Source organism: Zophobas morio, unplaced genomic scaffold, assembly GCF_036711695.1.
Source record: "Zophobas morio isolate AGI-343-1 ecotype UQ-CSIRO unplaced genomic scaffold, CSIRO_AGI_Zmor_V1 ptg000017l, whole genome shotgun sequence".
NCBI classification, from domain to species: Eukaryota; Metazoa; Arthropoda; class Insecta; order Coleoptera; family Tenebrionidae; genus Zophobas; species Zophobas morio.
Genome location: NW_026972122.1, coordinates 8,140,512 through 8,161,232, shown reverse-complemented (window position 1 = coordinate 8,161,232; position 20,721 = coordinate 8,140,512). Strand labels below are relative to the sequence as shown.

At 32.9% G+C, this 20,721-nt stretch overlaps 1 protein-coding gene across 1 annotated transcript; it reads left to right on the top strand.

Annotated features, from left to right (window-relative positions):
* The first annotated feature begins 1,590 nt into the window (after positions 1–1,590).
* LOC135130306 (3-ketoacyl-CoA thiolase, mitochondrial-like) lies at positions 1,591–3,426 on the top strand. The gene is made up of 8 exons (XM_064057671.1): positions 1,591–1,736; positions 1,784–1,950; positions 2,013–2,144; positions 2,197–2,461; positions 2,515–2,690; positions 2,747–2,947; positions 3,003–3,157; positions 3,219–3,426. The coding sequence occupies exons 1-8, from the start codon at positions 1,715–1,717 to the stop codon at positions 3,298–3,300; spliced, it is 1,200 nt and encodes a 399-aa protein (XP_063913741.1). The 5' UTR covers positions 1,591–1,714; the 3' UTR covers positions 3,301–3,426.
* The last annotated feature ends 17,295 nt before the right edge of the window (positions 3,427–20,721 follow it).

Here is a 20,721-nt window from a genome sequence, read left to right as displayed (position 1 = left end):
GAAAACTTGGATGCCTATAGTAAAAACTCAAGGTGTATTCATAAACCACAACTACAAGAGTATGTTATTTAAAAAAATCCATAACACCGTTCATGTTCTCTCAAAGTTTCATGAGCCAAAGAGTACGAAAAATAGATCTTCCATTTCCGTCTGTCGGCGCCTGCCACTATCGGTGTCGATCTGGGCAACACAAAAAAAAATTGGGTATGAGTCAATATCTACATCTTATTGACGAAATCAAGAACTTTTCAGCCCATTTTTCAGAAAATTTAGAAATACGGTACCGCTATTAGAATTATCGTATCCTATAGAGTCAAGGGCACTAAAAGAAGGTATAATGAAAGCGTTTAAAGGGATACCTATATCTGTTTTTTAATTTGGTGTTATATGTAATTTTGAAAATATTAGGCGTTCATTCCGGTTCCATATTTTTAAAACCGTGAAGATCTTATTTTTTAATAGCTTTTTCCATGACTTTACATTTATTTCGATAATACTTATAAGAACCTTTGGACTAGTCATCTGATAAGAGTAAATACATCGTTTAATTAAAATGAGCTGTTTTTGACCTGTGTTAGAATGCATTTTCAATTAGTTTGCCAAAATTCCGTGGAGGTCAAAAATTGTCTATATTTGCTATACATGCACCTATGACATTGATTTGTTATAAATTCAAATGACAAATTCTTTTGAACTTGGTGTATTCAGATTCTAATGTTCAATTTATGGAAATAATAATTTTTACTATTTATTGTAATTATAAAGTAATATTGTAAACAGAAATGAAAATACAGTTTAGATTACACTGTATACAAATCGTAATGATAGCTGTAATAAGCGTAAGCTTAGAACATACAATTCGTTTCAAGTCAATATAGCGATAGTATAAATCTCGGGTGGGGAGTGACTAGTAATGTTTGTGATTTTTTTTTGTCAGGGTGTCAATTTATTTAAAATTTTATCATGACATATCTGATATCAAACTGACAACTGTAAACTGACATGCTAATATTGCTGCCAATAATTCAGAACTGCCAACCCAAAAATTTGCTTCAATCATTAATAGTCAACCGGTATTTTATCAGGTGTGCTAGTTGTAAAAGGTTAAACAATACCCTGCCACGACATTTAAAATAATCTTTATGAGTCTAAACATACGAAATGGTAAATTAGTTTTATCTATTCTCTAGACTTTGATGACTTGTTTGTGACGCCATTAATTTCTAACTGACATTTTTACTGTTTTTAGTCCGAATAAAACATTTTTATCACCTCTAGACATTTTTTTATACCCAACTGAAAAATTATAAAAATGAAAAAACATTCGAAGTGGTAATTAAATTGCAGTTAGTTTGATCACAGTTCTATGAAGTCAATAAAAAAAATAAAAAGAATTTAATAATTATTTTATTTGTTTTATTTCTGAAAATTTTCATCTAAGTCAATCAAGACAATTAACAAATATTCCCCTTGACAATATTCCATAGATTTGAACCGTACTCTATTGCAATGTAATCTATGTTTATGTTTCGTTATCTTATTACTTAAATGCTCTGATTGCTGTACGATCACAATGACTGTTGCTTTTTTCAACCTTTGTACTTCACACCGTAACCTGGTTCAAACACCATGTTTATCGTTTTACACTTTCCACGTAGATAAAGTCCACTTTATATACAGCACACTTCTATAGTGAAACAGTTTTGGTGTAAACATGACTGCGGTAGTTAAAAAAGGTAAGATGACTACGAGGTCTGTTCGAAACCTATTAATATTATTTCAGGGATCGTCATTGTTGCGGCTAAACGCACACCCTTCGGTACTTACGGAGGAAAATTCGCTAAAACTTCTGCAACAGAACTACAGACAGTTGCAGCAAAAGCTGCACTAACTGCAGGAAATGTAAACCCTGAATTAATCGATACAGTAATCGTTGGAAATGTGATCACTGTGAGTTTACTATTGGTGTTAATTTTGACTGATTTTTTGTTCTGTATGTGTTATTTGTTTAGCATTCTTCTTCTGATGGAGGTTTTCTATCTAGACACGCTGCCTTAAAATCCGGCGTTCCTCAAGATCGTCCAGCTCTTCTTGTCAACAGACTTTGTGGTTCAGGATTCCAGTCCATCGTCAATGCCGTCCAAGTAAAGTTTCTTGCTACTGTGTTTTCTTAAATATTGAATCATGTTTTTAAAGGACATACAAACAGGGGTTGCCCAGATATCCCTTAGCGGTGGTGCAGAAAATATGTCTCAAGGTCCACATATAGCCAGAAATCTTCGTTTCGGTGTCCCACTTGGCCAGAATGTTGTTCTAGAAGACACTCTAACTTCTGGTTCTTTGGACACATACTGTAAACTGTCAATGGCACTTACAGCTGAAAAGTTGGGAGCTCAGTACAACCTTACAAAAGACGAAGTCGACGAGTTTGCGTTGAGGTCGCAACAGAATTGGAAAGCTGGTATTTTAAGATTTTCATCTGTATATCTATTACTAATAGATTTAATTTTGTAGCTCAAGATGCTGGTCGTTTCAAAGAGGAGTTAGCACCAGTTACTATTAAAAGTAAAAAAGGAGAAGTCACGGTGGACGTTGATGAACATCCACGCCCTCAAAGTACTTTGGAAGGACTGAAGAAGCTACCTACATTGTTTAAGGAAAACGGACTAGTTACAGCCGGCTCAGCTTCTGTAAGTTTTGTTCGTTGTGTTTATTTAATTTTTGACGCTCTATTAATATGTTTTAGGGCATCTGTGATGGTGCTGGAGCAGTCATTGTTGCCAGTGAAGAGGCAGCTGGTAAACATAATTTGACACCGTTGGCCAGAATAGTTGCCTTTTCAATAGTGGGTGTTGATCCTTCAATAATGGGAATAGGACCGGCACCTGCTATCAGAAATATTCTTAAAGCAACTGGAAAGACTTTGAACGATATTGATTTGATCGAGGTAGTAATCAACATTATCATTATAATTGTTATGACATATCAACTTTTTCTTTTAGATTAATGAAGCTTTTGGTGCTCAGACTCTTGCCTGTGCTAAAGAGTTGAAACTGGATATGACCAAACTGAACGTGAACGGTGGTGCCATTTCTATTGGACATCCCCTAGGTGCTTCAGGATCTAGAATTACCACTCATTTGGTTTACGAGTTAAGGTAAGATTTAACTTATTGACTGTCATGAGCAAAAGATTGAATAAAATATTGTTTTTTACAGACGAAGGAAAGCGAAGTTTGGAATTGGATCTGCATGCATTGGAGGTGGGCAAGGTATTGCAATCATGGTTGAAGCTCTGTAATAATTGTTTTTTTAATTTACCTTGGATTTTATCAAGAACCTTATATCGATAATTGCATAACTGTATTTTACACACCTGTAATGGCTATAAACAAAATAAAGTTTATCTTGAGTGTTTGGTACACAATCTCATGAGTCATTTATTATTATTCCTTGTTGTTCATGATAATATTAAATAATGGTAATTTCTTTAGGTAATGTGCATTATTATAGTTTTAATGTCAACAAAAAAAAAATATGTTGACCCTAAAACGATTAAGTTGACTTGTTTACCTTTTCTTCCGCTTCGTAATTGTTGCTTCAACCTCCTGATCTACAATGTTAAGAAAAATTTTTCTTTGTAACACTTTAAGTGAAAAGAAGTGTTAATACGTTGGACTTGAGGCTCATGGTTTTTGTAATTGTTATGGTCAAGGAGTTCTTCTCAGTTTTTCCTACTATGTATCAGTTTATTAGTGATTTTCTAATCTTGTAGCATGCTATTTTTACTTGCCGGTGTGTGGGGCGTATTATAGGGACCACACAAATTCTCGGGTATTTAACACCGGTCTTGAACACCATAAAAGACAAATAAAAATACTAAAGGGTCTTGTTTTGTTTAACTACCATCAAGTAGATGTTCACATAAAACACGTGTAAGGAAATTTTCTTATTCAAGATTAATAATAAGGAATAAAATTCACGTCCCACATGACCCACAATGTTATTAATTTATTCAACGAGATTTTACAGTTCAAACATGTGCTCGGTTCAAAAATACTCTTTCAACATAGCCGCTGTCAGAACAAAGAATTTACCTGATGTTATATTATGTCACACTTTATCAACGATTCAAACAAAGAATTTACATTATGTTAAATGATGCCTTGATCCAAGTGATTAGTTACTTAAAACAATTAGCTTTGAGAGTTTAAATCGTGGACTGTCCCCAAAACACATGATAAATAAACAACACAAAATGTATCAGGCGTTGCGAGAAAAGCTTCTCGGTGATGTAATTTTCCACTTTGTGAGAGAATGTGTCACGGTGATACAATTTTCACGTTGCGAGAAATATGTCTCGGTGATATGATGATTGATGATAATAACGATGATAACTGCCTAAAGGGAAAAATTTGTAATTCCTCCGTACCTCAGTTCACGTTATGAATTCTACCGCACTTTCACGGTCCTTTTCCCAGAGTGGGGCAACGTTAGATTGATTTAACTGCCGTAAATGAACTATTAGCAATCTTGTGTTAGGAATTAAGAAGTCTTATAATGTAACTATAAGCATTCAGAAACGTTATTCATAATTAGATAAACAAAGGATGAGCCCCGACGAAGTGAATTTCATGACGTCTCCTAGCAAGTATGTACTTCATCTAAACAAATTCCTAACTGTTCAACTGTGTTAGAACTAGTTAACGATTAAACTCCTAACATATTTGGCTTGGAAAAAAACCGCAAGAATTACCTACGCGTGTTGGGGAAACTGTGGCGTCGTCGTCGTTACGATTAATTGTCGTTAAACAAAGGCTTCCCCCTTTTTTATTAACTACCAAATCAACTAAACTTAACCTTGCTAACTCACTACGTGGTTACTCACAACAAACACACCAAAAGTGACCCTCTCAGCCCTCTAGCAACCAAATCAACTTCTACCAATGCTCTCAACAGAAATTCCCCAGGAGAGCTACCAACTACCAGAAAAGAATTAAACGTGCACATGGTTGCCTATGTTTAACGATTTTCTTGATTGATTTTTTTTTCAATTTCAAATTATTCAAGTGCGATTTCGCGCCGTTGTTGATTATTTTCAGCGCGAAATTTTAATTCAAATTCGGTCACCACACAGTAAATGTTTAAAATGTTCACCGTTTTGTTCAAGGCACATGTTCACTCTCTTTTTAATTTCAAAAATGTCCTGTAATCGTTTTGTCGATGCCCATTGTTCAATTTCTCCTGACTCCTGAGGAAATTTTGTCAAAGATGTTTGGGTCTCAAATCATCAACAACTTCCTCAGATACTGAAGGTCTTCCACGAGATTTTTCTTTGTTGACACTGCTAGTTCCAACAAATCTGTTAATTACATTTCTAATGTGAACCTCTAGCCATGTTTCTTGAATTATTAAGTCACGGCGTTTGGCCAGATATTCTTGCTTACAAGCGGTTACAGAATACACACACTCGCCGTGCGATAATAAGACATAACAATGAAAGTGTCTTGTTCAAGAGAATAAACCATTTTCACAATGTTCGCTCCCTAGCACAAAAACAAAAGTTTCGAAAACGACTGTTTTGTTATTTTGAGAATGGATCAACGAGAATTATTGTAATTCATCCTTGAAAAATATTAAAACACAACATTGAAACAATAAAACAACGACTTTAAATGACAGGTTACGGATTTATGAAATCCATGGCCAACTACGCCCTCAGAATCATTTATAAAAGCCATGTAGTTCACTTATAGGGTATGTCGAGTGTACTTTGTGCTTGGTTTTTAGGTCTTTGTATTTGCGTATCATTGTTGGACAAGCTGAATTTGGAGATTTTATTGATTTGTATTAATAAGTATTTGTCTGTTGTGTTTATTTCATATGTGCTTTATTTATGTGGTGTACAAGGATTTGTCGAACAAGTTCACAATCTAAAGTTGATGACTGAACTTCACCTAAATTTTATTATTAACTTGATTAATGCATATCATAATTTAACATTATGTAAATCTTTTGTGGTTTGAAATTTCATTTTGCTTGTTTCCTTTTTTGTAATTATGATACTCATTTTGCTATCGTCAAATTTGGGAGATTTTAGTTGAAAGTTTTTCTCTCCTTGCCGTTTCCACGTGAATGTTTATCTGCAATACCGGATTTTCAATCTTAGTGTTACCATACAGTTACTCTATTTAAAATGTCTGCCTTTTTGTATGTTTAAATTTGTCAACTATTTGTTTTAAATTGTAACAATGGAGGATAAACAATTTGCCTTTCATATTTTGCAGTTTGATTTAAGAGCACTTTCCCAACTTTGGGTTCACCGCCATTTTGTTGACGAAATCGCATTTGAAAATTTAAAAATAGAAAAAAAAAATCTTTTAAACCTAGGCAACCATATATATGTATAGGGATCCTCAGTTAGGATAGACAATTTAGACAATTAGGGAATGCCACTTTAGGTAAAATTAATCGCATCGACCCCAGACAACATGATGTCGTCTTTTTCACGTGAATAAATGGTCATCATTTACGTCATAGTGACCAAATATTTCACGTGATATTGACGTAATGTACTGACGTCTTAGAGTCGTCATTTTGTAACGAACTATTGACGTGATGTACTGACGTCCTAGAGACGGCATTTATTGTCCATTTTAAGACGTTTTTTATATTTTGATTTTTAGAAAAAATATGCAATAAATAAAACGCCGAAATAATTTTATATTTTTATATTGTTTACCTTAAATAAAATATTATAATTCGTTATAATCACCAGGTAAACCCCAAAACAAAGTATATATTAATTAAAGTTAAAACAAATTAGTGTAAAAAAAATTAAATTTACTACAATTTTGTACAACCAACAATGAACTTCAATAAACAAATAAAAAAATATGTCAATTAAACAAATTAAAGATAAACCACTCCTAACAACACAAACAAATCTAGATACAGGTAATTGCGAGTATAATTAGTATAAACAAAAAAAAAGGATAATGTACAATATATAATCAAAAATAAACGTTGCAATAGAATATGCTATTTAAAGAAAAATCAGTTTTAAAAACACAAAGAAATCTATTTAGTTACAAAGAGTGTTAAAAGAACTATAAATCAGTCTTAAAAACACAAACAAATTTACTTACAAAAAATATTTAAAAAAACTAGAATAAAGGGAAAAGACAATTGAATCGCAAAGTTACTTGATTTGAAAATTGTAAAACCACATTATGTGTAAAACTATCTAATTCACGACGACTTGACTATCCCCAACACAGAAAAGTACCGTTAAGAATTAATTCTATTTTAATAATCATATCAATAACCTAGTTTTTTTAAGTTTGCCTCAATTTATTGCACTGGAAAGAAAAACCCGTTAGAGCGCATGGATTAATGGAAATGCAATCATTTTTTCGTCTATGGGCAATAGCAAGCATTTGGCCATTATTAAATTTAAGGGATTACAGCTTAAAGCAGAAGACAAATTCTGCATTTTAAAAATGCTAAATTTACTTGAATCTAACGGATAATCGTAAAATGGTTGCATTGACAAAAACGTACAGCCTATCAGGAAAATCTCGTTGTCAATACTTTTTACAATGAAGCGAAATGTGCCATATATAGTAATTTACCAAAAAGTATCGTAGTAATACAGGCATCTACCTGTATATAATATCCAATATTATGTTATATATGTATAAATGAATTTATTGTATTTTTTAACTTACAAAGAAATCTGATTGTTTAAATATGCAAAGATAATCTTGTAATTCGTCAAAATTTGTTTAGGTGTGGTCTTGGCGGCATAACTTCTATTTTTGGTTTCTTTTTCAGTTGTCAGATTTGATGATGTTTCCATGTTGGAGATTTTTTCACTCGTTTCCTTTAGCATGTCTTTCGTTTCGCACATGTGTTTTGTATTTGTTTCAAATCTAGAAGAAAATTATGTTCATTAGCATCAGTTCATAAAAAATTGCAGTAACATACCTTTGCAATATTTTATAGCGCCTCATTTTCAACGTAAAAATTAAAATGATTACTTTATTAGATATTAACTTACCTAGTATAAATAAGTACAACTCACACAGAATGGCATAAATTTTCACAAAACTGCGTTAAAAGCGAAGTGAGTAACGGATACACGAAAAAGTTTCGGTGGTTGAGAACCAACTGGAAATATTGGAATGCTTCACTGTGAAGTGCAATAAACATAAATAACGAAAAAAGGGAAAGTCCGAATGGACACCCCAAACATCTGAGGAAGTTGAGCATTATTTTTTCATTAGATGAAATAAATTTAATAAAACTGAATACTAATCACTAGAGAGCGGAAAATATGCAGCAAAATTTTGGGAAATATGATCATATGATATGCATCAAATTTATGCAAATATGCAGTAACTTTCTTAATATATGCAGAGATATGCAGTTGCGTATGCTCCAAAAATTAAAAAAAAAGCGTAATAACCGAACTAAATTTATTTCCAAATTGCAAAAACAGGTTTCCCGAGCTTAAGTTTTATTACAAAAAATATATAAATCACATTGCAAAGTGTTTAATTACATCTCACTAACACATAAATCACATTTTTAAGGATAATATTCTTATACTAAAAAATAAATATAAACAGAACAAATTAAAAAATGGTAGTAATCGACTATTTAATTACTATTTTGCTAACAATTTATTTTTAAATATTTTTCGAAATATACTAATAAAAAATTTTTCGGGTGATTCTAAAGTATGTACCTATTTGTTAATAGAAAAACTGCGTACTACGTCCATAGATGTAAAAATACTTACCGGTTTAGAGCAGGCGCGAAAAAATACAGTTCCTTCTTGAAGAATAAGTTCAGGAAAAGGTTTAATCCATAAATTAATTTGAGTTATTTTCGACATTTTAACACACCTGGATCCCTTTAAATGCTTTCAATGCAAACTCACGATGAAAAGTAATAGGATAACGTCCCTTCGACCACCATAAAACATACCATTAATACACTTAAGTAACGAACAAAAATAATGGGGAACGGTATTTCCAAGAGTAATTAGGGCCCGATTTTACCTCCAAACTATCATAAAACCCAAAACTTTCCTAGTTATTTGAAGCTCAGGATAATATTTGCAATAGAAAGATTAATGAAATTTGGTAAAATTAATGGAAAATTGATAAAAATGCAAAATATGCATCTGTTAAGCGAAATATGCAGCAGAAGGCAAATATATGCAAATATGCAATTTTTTTATAGCTGTATTCTTTTTTAATTAGCATGATTCGTTCACATATTAAATACCAAGACTTATATGCAAAAAATAACGGATATGCAAATTTCATAAAATCCGCTCTCTACTAATCACTCTCTAATTTTTTTGGTAACCATCATCACTTTATAAACGTCTTTATAAAATCAAAATTCGAGGAAAGACGAAAGTCCGTTTTAGGGACAATGGACAAAGAATTTTTATGACTTTGTTTGTGTCGTAGGGTCTTTTCACTATTATACGCTCAACCCCGGATGTTCTATTTATAATTTGCCAAGCAGGTACTTACAAAATAACACTTCCAGAGAAAACACGTAATTTTTTGGGCGAATGACGTCGCCGACGAGTTACGACCAAAAATTGACGTGAATTAGACGACAGTCTGCTGCTTGGGGACGCCACAGTTTTCCCCACAAACGTATTTGTAATTAATTAATTATTATTAATGTTTTTCTAATCTGAAATGTGTGAAATTTTGACGATACCGTCAACATATCATGTTATTTTTATTTGGTTGTAAATTCAGAGTTTATGTTGAAATTTTTAACTGTTTTTGCCTCTAATACAATTTAATAAACATGAAATTGTTCATATAAATCATGTGCCAGGAAATTCACTTATTCAGGCTTCACTTTCTTGTTTATAACGATATATCAAAGTTTATGGATATTCGAAATCATTAAGGATCTTAAACGTTGATCCATTTTGAGAGAAAAGACCTTGAAATTTCCATCAAGAAAACGGGAGGGCTTTAATATATTTTTTTATACGTTTAATAGTTTGTTTTTGCCACTTGAATTTGAACATTTATTCTGTAGAGCTTTAGAGCTCAGAGTTTTCGAGACCAACTTATGTGATTTTGATTGTATTAAATATGTGTTTTTTTATGATGTGAAGTTTCGGTCCACCATTTTGGTGTAATCATTAACTGGACTGGAATTAACGAATTTCTTCGTGCTCGAAGAGACTCTTTAGACATTAATTGTCTGATTCCTTTTTCTGTTTTTCTTTTATTTTTGGCTTTGATTTCCTTTTTGCTTCTCGAACGTAAACTAAGGAAGTATTGTAATAGGGTTCATCCAGCGAATGTCTCTTTTAATGCCGTCTGTCGTCCGTATTGACTTTTTGGACAAGTTATCTCCGAAACTATCAGATCAATTTTTGTTAAATTTTATAGTATTTTAAGTACAAATTTGTATAATCATCCCGATCAACAATTTAGTGACGTCACCTTAAAATTTTTCCTGAAAATACCATTTAAATTTTTATAAAATAACCTCCTCCTGTACTTGCGGTTTATGGATCCGTGTTGATTTTGTTTGTTATTGTTATAATTTTTATTGTATGTATGTATTTAAATATATAATTTGATGCCAACATTATGAAAATAATTTAACTAGTGTTTTTGGACAGTATACCGAAAATTTTATGTAGTGGTGCTGTTAATGAATCACTTTATATTTTATGCTGCGTTACAGTTTTAGATCACTTTTGTTTTTATTAGTGGATCCGTAAAACTAAAGCAGTTTTGTGAATATAAAGTACAGACCATAAACAAGCGTAGTAATAACAATTTCAGATCTTGAGGAGTTTGGTATCCTGATTATTCTCATAGAAACAATAAAAGAAATAAATTTTATGTTCTTATATTTATTATTATTGGACCGGGAAGCTGAAAATCTATTTCCACAATTAAACTTACGGCGCCAGCAAATTTACACGAAAACATAATAAATGTGAATTTTCCACGATAATAAAAATAGAACGCTCGTTCATTTTAATGAGCGCAAGATTGGATATTGATTATTTCATAAATTTTTCAACGCATCTGTCTAATAATAAGAAATATTGGAAAATTTTAAAGAGAAACAGGTAGCTGACAGCACCACCTGTCTCCGACTTTGTACTAGTTGCTGGTAGCGGTAAAAGCTAAGTTTAATGACAAGTAGAGCGCATACTAACACAAATCAAAAGTTTTTAAAAACAGCAGCTTGAAGGTCATTTTTACACGTGGCGGGATAAAAACGTTAGCACTTAATTAAAATTTTCTTCCTGTTTCCATAAATTCGTTAAGTTTACATCTGACGAAAGGCGACCTTGATTAAAATAACGTCTAGTTCTGCGAATCCTTGCTTTTTTCTGGAATAATTACGTAATATGTTTAAATTTAGCCACAATTTGACAAACCTGTTCATGAAAACTGCAAAGTAAAAATTTAAATTTGCTTATCGCGCCTTGCAAACAGCACCACAATATCGCCATTCTTTAAATATTTATTGACAATAAAAATCAACTAAACTAACACTGTTTTCTTTTTTATGACTATTAGAGTGTACTGCTACTACAAACATTGCACTACAATAAAGGCTGTTAATTTGGAGGCCTTCTATAAAAGTAAAAAAATTTGAGGAAAGGATTAAGGATTTTAACTAGGTAGGTTTTTGCCTAATTGGCGTGCTGCCAAGACAATAAGTAAATTTACACTTATTCTTGTTAATTTAATGTGAATGTGGGAATTAAATTTATTTGTAGTTTCTATTGTAAACAATCGCCACGTCGTCAGTCATGTGCTCGTAAAAACAGTGTTAGTAATTTGTATACTATTACGTTTGACCTGAAAATTAATGTGTTGGAGATATGTTTCAATTATTTAATTGTGTATGTGTACTAAGGTGTAAATACACCGTGTGCTTTAGAGTTGCACTAAATCTGTCTATTAAGAGTCCGTATTTATAAATTTGATCCAGATTCATATATATTTTCAAAATGTGATGACAACACCGCTTTATTGTATAAATTGTATTTTTAAGAATTTTTTTGATAAAGATTTCCACATAACGAAAACTATATAAAACAATATTGAACGATTAATAGCAGTGTGATATTACGACGTTATACATATATTTTTAATTGAATTATAAATATACTTACTGAAAGTTTACTTAGTCATGTTATAAAAAGTTACTTAAATTTTAAAATCGTTGCCAACTATCTAAGTAGGAATCATAACATTGACGATTTAACAGAGTTCATCGTTAAGCACCAAACCCGAATTAGACGGTCGTAGGGGAATACAAAATCGAAAACATTGTTTGTAAGTTGTCTTATAGACCAGACAATGAATTTGTTATTGCTGTAAAGATTTAGGTAATATAATAATAAATAATGAAAGTAAAAAGCTTAGTTGTAAATAATGATAAGCAAAAGTTTCAGCTCTATTTTGTATCCTATATTCCGTTTACCGAACAGATGGAGTTGTAAAATTGCGTGATCTTTTAAAATCCTAATATTATTGATCGGCAATTATGTTTAAGTCAACTGGAGCTTTCACTTTTATTTGTGTGTCTTGTGTTTTAAACGTTTATTCGATGTTTTCGGTGAATCAATCTTGCTAAAGACTACGGTTTAGTCACAGACGTTTCTGGAAAATTCCCGATTTCCAAATGGTTCCATTCGCCCCTGCTTACGATCGTATGAAAACACATTAAACAAATAGTAAATTTATTCAAAGTCTGCTTCATTTCGCAATTCAAGTTTATTCTGCAGGCGGGTTTTTAGTGCTAGTTCTCAGGGATTACCTCAACATAAATATTTGACGACATGATAGGACTGATATAATTCTTATCAGTGATAGGAAATATAAAGTTCAACTATGCGGAGCGAAGGAAATGGCGTTCTTAAGGGGGTTTTAAAATCAATCAGCCACATAACAGACACTTTTTATACAGAAGGTTATGGTTTAAATTAAATTGCCCAGTTCAAATCTGTCTACACTACTCGTAATAAAGAGAGAAATCCTGATTGACTAAGTTGTCAACGCAGGGCAGAAACTACTCAAGTCAGATACACCAAATTTGGACAGTAGATTTAGGGAATGAATTTTATTTGCTCGAAATTTTTTTGAGGGCTATAATTTTAAATTATTTTTAACACACAATTTCGTTTTTTAAATGAAACATCCTATATATTTTTATATATTTTGATTGGCTTTCTCTCAGGCTTTATAATTAGTTTATTTTTGAAATACCCATGCGATGTTGTCACGGTATTCCACCCTATTGCTATAGTCTTTGCCATTTCAATTGAAATACCACTTGTTAATCGTAAATTTGACAACGTTCATATTCAGACAATTTTCTAACTAAAAGCCGTTGTCAATCAATCGAAAGCTGTCACCAATTGCTAAATTTTAAGCAAAATCAACAGGTGGTGTTTCAATAGAAATGGCAAAGACAATATGTGTTTTGAGAACGTTTCCATCGTCAAAAAATTTCCAGAAAATTGGAATAACGTAACATCGTCGCATCAGAATTTCAAAAATAAATGTGGTTATAAAGCCTAGGAAGAGGTAATGAGAATATGTTAAAATATATAGGGTGTTTTATTTAGAAAAACTAACTTGTGTGTTCCACTTTAATTAGAATACTTTGTACAGTTAAACACAATATTAGTGCTTCAAGAACCGTCCAACTTTGGTCTGGCTGGGTTTGGTGTCAGAAATTTGCATCTAACAAACTGTGTTATTCACTGACAAGAAGGAGTCAAATTCATAAAACTGTTATTGTTGTTGGTGCTCTATAAAAACACGGACGGTTCGGTTCGCTTCGACATTGGTAGTTGATCATCTAAATTTAACACACTTTCAAAAACAAAATCAAGCGAATCAAGTTTTTCTAATTGTAAGATGCAAAAAATGTAATGTGCTACAAAATGAAGACATATGATATAAGTATCGAGTAAAATCAAAGAAAAGTCAGTCTCTATTTACAGTCACGTACTGCCAACAATAGTTGTGTAGTATCCCATTGTTCAGGTATTTCACCAGTTTCTACTATTTTGTGTATAGAGAAATCTTGATCATTCATCAGAAAGAAGTAAGTTTCAAAATGTAATGTCAACGATGTTTCCCAAATAGTTAATAAGATCGACTAGCTAAATTGTTCTTCACGTGGGAAAACGAAAGAGTTTGCTTGTAGTCAAAACAGAGAACTTCTGTTTCCCGTGTTTTAACATAATCTTTTCCAGTTCTTGAAATGAAATGGAACTTGTCACATGTACTTATTTTTTGTCTTTAAGGAGCCTCGATTTCGTTAGTTTCTCGTAAATATTTTCTGTATGGTGGCAATAATCAGCAAAACAAATTTAACATTGAATTACCAATAATTTTTATATTACACAAATTGGATGTTCTTCTATGTGCTCTCTACATACATGTTTTACAAATTAAGTGTCACGGACTAGGACTATGTCTTAATGAAAGAAGTAAAAACAGACTATTTTCTGGACCGGGAAACTGGGACTGGTAAGTGTTACCTCTGTATGGAGGACATGAGACACCTACTGTGATCCTATCCGGTACAGCTGACGGTAGGACGGAACTCTATAGAACTAAGATGTGAAAACATAGCCTCTCTTGCGTTATGTTAAGTCCCACTTCGCGTTCTACAAGCTGTTTTTATTAACGAGAGTTCTGGTGGAGGCTGACTAAAGCCTTGTAAAGGGGCAAAATTTGGTATTAGGTTCTTCTACCGCTTTGGTACATACTTGATATTCTTAACTAAAAATGCGGCTACATCATTTGAAACATGATTTGTATCAACACTTTCTGCTCCATCATCACTGTTTGAGACACATATTTTGTATTCTTAGTCAAGTGTAGTATACATATAATGATTTTGGATGTTTTTTTTATTGCAATATCATTGCCGCAAACTGTATTTTCAGTGATTTATTTATAATAGATATATAGTTACTTATATGTAGTTAAGTGTAATGAGTATCTTTTAAATTCACTAAGAGCAAATAGTAAATGAATTTAGTTCATTTCTTCAGTTTTTTGAAAGGACAAATAACAATAAACTTTAATATACGTTTTCTAGATAGCTGGATTTCAGAAGGTTGTGATAATCCAAACTTCCCGCCTTTAAATTGACCTTGAAAACGTTTGAAAGGCCCGCGAAAAATTCAAAAATTCAAAATTTGGCCTTGGCTGTGATCGTCTAACAAATGGGAACCTACGTTGTGTGTGTTTTTTTTTTTGAAAAGTGACGGGAAGACGTTCTTTCGTACAAGTGAGCATACACTGCGTGTGAGTCGAGAGCGCAAGAAATAATAGACAACATTTTTTTTGGAGGGGCTAAGATGGCACCCCTCTCAGGAGGAAAGAAGCTGCGAAGATTCACTACTCAGCCCCAAAAATCCCCTATCGTATATTCACGGACATATTACATTTCACATGAAACACCTTAAAAATATGAAAGAAAAAACACTCGCGAATTGACAGACATACACATATGAAAAACGAACAAACGCAAAATCCTATACATCTGTTTGGAATCAATGCAAATATTTGAATATAACAAATTTAATAAAAACAAAGCAAAATCTGAATTAAAGTAACTGGATGCAAATACACAAGTTATTACGGGCGTGTGGCGCCAGATTTTAAAGTTACGGCAGTTAATAGGAGCACAACAAAAGTACCCCTGGGGCGTTCTAGCACAAGCGGAGTTTGGGGCTACCGGTCGGGGCTGTTCTCCCCCATCGACAGTGATTCTATCTATCGCAAAGCCTACCCAAACAGCACATTACACGTCTCTAGGACAAACATGCCGTCTGAAACTAGGCCGTTACGGTCGCCAGACCCGTAGGTGGATCTAGACTAGCACGAAGCCGAAAACGTTACAACATCGGCGGCCGCCCCTGAATCTATCCAAACCTGTGGACTTGTACAGGTAACACGATAAATCTCGCCAGCTTGACTAGGAACCACCCTTCGCTTCTGCCACGTTTTCTGTGAGATTTAACCTCAATTCCATTTTTAAATGTTCAATATCTTATAACTCTGATATTAACAACAACTCAATAAGTGTTAAAGTTTCAACGAGGAATAAACAACATTTAAATTCGCCATACAATCTTGTGAAATTTTAAATAACAAATAATTCTTATGCGAGATTAAAATTGGACATCAAATCATTTATATGATAGAAACATTCATCACCAAAATATTTACAAAACAAAACTAGCAAAGATTTATAAAACAAAAGATCTGGTGTGAAATAAACTTGTGCAAATAAAAATATTATGTGAGGTTAAAACTGCAATGAATGAAATTTACGTTCAATGAAAATTATACAACAAAGGAAAATTACTGAGGTTAAAATTGTGGAATTTGAGAAATATTGTATGAGGTGAAAGTTTGCAAAGTTAACAAAATTTACAGCAGATTAATATTTGCCACACTTTATCAGCGATTCAAACAAAGAGTTTACATTATGTCAAATTATATCATGATCTAAGTGATTGGTTACTTAAAAAAAAACAATTTACTTTGTGAGTTTAGCATACCGCGACTGGTTACCCCAACAAAACACATAATACAGAAACACAAAAATATTCAGTCATCGTTGCGAGAAAAAAGCGTCTCGGTGATGTAAATTTTTATCATTGCAAGGAAAAACCTCGATGGTGTTATTTTAGCGTTGCGAGGAATAAGCCTCGTTGATGTTATCAATCTCTAGCGTTGCGAGGACATGCCTCGATCAAGTAATCAATCTGTAGCATTGTGAGGACAAGCCTCGATGATGTTATCAATCTTTAGCGTTGCGAGGACAAGCCTCGATGATGTAATCACTATAACGACGATAATAACGATGATAACCGCCTAAGGGAAGAAATTATTTTAATCCCCCGCCAGTTCGCAGTATAATGAATTTTGTTTAACTGCCGTAAATGAACTATTAGTAATCTTGTGTGAAGAATTAAGAAGTGTTATAATGTAACACTTACGTATATGCATTCAGAAATCTATTCGTAATTAAACAACAAAGGTGTTTTCCTGACTAAGTGAATTTCATGAAATCTTCTAGCAAGTGGTTTATTTAAATAATTCTGATTCTTAAATTGTGTTTGCACTAGCTGACGATTAAGAAAAACTAACTTGATTGGTGAATTTACAAACAATAAAACAAATTTACCGCACGTGTTTCGCGTTGAACAGAAGTCCGCACTTTTTCGATTAAAACGCCGCAAGAATTAGCCGCGCGGGTTGGGGAAAACTGAGCGACGTCGGTTACGATTGATTGTCGTTTAACAAAGGCTTCCTCCCTTTTATTAACTACCAAACCAGCTAATTTAAATCCAGCTACTTATAGCGTCTTTTCGCCATGCGTCCACTACACTGAACAGAAAGATAATGAATCACGCTTTCAACCTGCTGCCCTCTGTGTACCAAGCCGCTCTCTAACTAAACACACAAAACTAACCCCTAAGCGCTACGTGCATATTTGGTTGCCTATGTTTAACGATTCCTTTTTTTGTGATTGAATTTTTTTCCTCTTTCAAAGTTATTCAAGTCGCGCCGTTGTTGATAAATTTCCGCTCGAAAATTTTGATTTAAATTCGGTCACCACAAGATCTATGATATTCCTGCTACTCACATTCGTTTTACACTTCGACCAAGTTAGATGTTTTTATAATATGAACCTATGAAACATGCAAAGTTAGCTAAACCCTTAGGAACTACATCAATTACTTGCGAGTGCGTTAATATCGGCCCTCCCAAATATTGCAGCTTTTTGAGAGATAGACCGTCGCAAGTACAAAGTATACGTATGCTCAGCTGTTTCATCAGTCAATTTCCATACTCGACACGTCCTAACCTCTATCATTTTTGCCAGATGATTTCGTACAGGGAAGTGGCCTGTAAGAACACCTTGTACCAGTCTTACTTTATTCTTTGCCAAATTTAGAAGCTTTTTAGTCGTCTTTGGCGAAAACATCACAATCTTTTTCGCCTGGAACTTTTTTCCAGCGGGATTCTTTTTCCCTTTTTTCCCACTTGTAGATTTCAGAAGCCAGGTTAGCTTTCGTTATCCCACAGTATGGTTCTGGACCAATGAAGGGAGCTTTCGCACCTTTTTTATAAAGGTACCCGCTATTTTGTTTCCTTCTATTCTCTCATGTCCTGGCACCTAGCACAGAGTAACTCTGTTTTTGCTAGTCAGTTGGTTGAGAAGTTGTTTACAATCCCGGATCATTATAGAGCACAGTAAGGTGCCTCTAATGCTTTTAATAAGGTCTGGCATTGCGATATTATATAAATCTTAGAGCTTTGAAGGTACTCTTGTGCGCAAATATTTGTAGCAGAAATTTTTGTTTATAGAATCGTGGGGATGTTACCAAGGGTGCAGAGATTTAGGACGACCCCGTGCCTTATTAGACCAAAGTGTATCTCTCGATGCCACTTTTGTTCATAAAGGACAATTTTTTTCATATGATGAAATTGTTAAATCACGTAAGTGATTTGAGGCACTTTTCAAGTTCGATATTGTAACAGAGACCGTCGGTTTCCGACAGCATCAGCTCTTTGTAGAGACAACAGTTTGTTTGCCTGGGTATTCCGCAATTTTCGAGGCTCCGAGTGGACACCTTTATGTCGAATCGAATCGTTGATGATCGTAGCATGTAGTAGCCAATTTTCAATCAACATTACGTTCTGTAAACAAGTAATTAATACTTACCAAACTTTCCAATAAAATTCCATTTTATATAAAAATAAAATATTTGAAATATTTACTCGCAAAGTTAATGTGAAACCACACGCAAAGCAACATATGACGATATAAATTCCATGTGAGTTTACTCAGCATGAATAGACAATTATTTAATATTTTACTATCTACACGATATGTTTACAGCTCATCTAAAATTTCCTATTGTTCAATATTGTTCAGTAATTTCGACAGTTACATATACATTATACATAGGTTTGTAGTTTAGAGAAATAATACCAAATTTCATTCACCAAATTTTATTTCTTACAATTAAATTACAGATAAAGTCACAAATGAAACGTAATTATAACCTAATGTCATTTATGTCACGATGTTCAGAAGATTTGCGTGTTATGATAAGCTACACTAAGGACCACGGTCAGGACGTTAAGTTTCACCACAATTCAGTGTGGTAACAATTCAGATTAATAGTGTCATAACACTTATTTATCAAGTCCAGTGATTAAATTTACATCAAACTTTGAGAAGTTTATCTTTGACAATATGCTAGATTAAGAAATAATTAAGATACTTTTGCAGATTTTCTTTATTAAAGTATAACTGCTGATATTCCATCTTTTGCATTGTTTATACTAGGGTACTGTTATAACTTATACCGTAGAAAGATAGCCTAACACTTTGATTGATAATCATGATAGTTGAGGGTTAGGGACTTTGCGCTACTTCAGAAGTTAACACACTCGTTGTATTAATTAATTAATTAATTAAATTAATTCTTATTGTAAATTTACTTATAATTTGTGGCCGTCAAACCGTTCAAAATAATTAAAAAAAAAACCGTCAATGCATTTCTTTGCTGTTTTGTCAACTTATAATTTTTTTTAGGTATCAAAGCTTACATCTAAAGATGTTGTGTGTTGGATATATTGTTAGTAAAGTTTCCATAAAAGCGGAGACCAAATCATGACTCATTTAGACGTTTTATTTATACCGTTGCCATGGCAACCGCACGTCTAGTAGCTGTATTTGGCTGGAATCGGGTCACATTTGAAACAGTGGCCGCTAGCAGTCATGTAACTACGAGAGTTCATTTTCATTCTGTGCGAGTGAAACTGTTTGACTTTAAATAAAAATAATGAATTCGTGAAATATTTAACAAAAACTCGTCCTCGGTCTTACGATGATAAAATTGTAATGAAAAATTTAGGGAGAGCTACACCAGATTTATTAATAAAAAAAGTGTTCATGCCAGAACGAGAGACTTTCATAGATATTTTAACACGGCAAGAATATTTTGTTTATTTTTCGTACACAAAGGAGTTCGGTCGGTTTTGACTTTGTTGAAGGTGTATGTAGTGTATACATTAGTTTGTTTAAGTGGTTGATTTTTGTTAAAAATAATTTGGTTTCAGGCTTAAAGTGAAAGGTGAGTGTTCTGATTATTCATGAGGAACGAATCTCCCGGGATCGGTGCCGAAGGTAAAGGAAATCAGGATTTAAAGGGTAAGTGTTTCTATTGATAAAAAATACGGGTGTTAAGGGAGAAGTAGTTGTATAGTACAAATAGTTACAACGACTTAATAAATATGTTTGTTTCAACAAGAGCTCAAACGTTAATATCTCGTCAGATATTTATTCTTTAAAATTGGACATTTCGGCTGAAATAATTTGGAATATCTAATAAGTTTTTATTAATGTCAATTATTTAAAAATTAAATCCAATTTTCATTTTAATCTCAATAGTCATTAAAAGTTTTTAAATTTCTTAGACAGGGTGACTAATAAAAACTAATGAATGAGTAAATTTATTTTACTTAAATTCATATTTCTCTATAAAAATTTACCATTTTAATAAATATTTTTAAAATTTTTGGTTATGAAAAGAACACTAAATATATTAAAAAGAGCAAAATATAGGCCTCGCCCACCCGCCCTATCT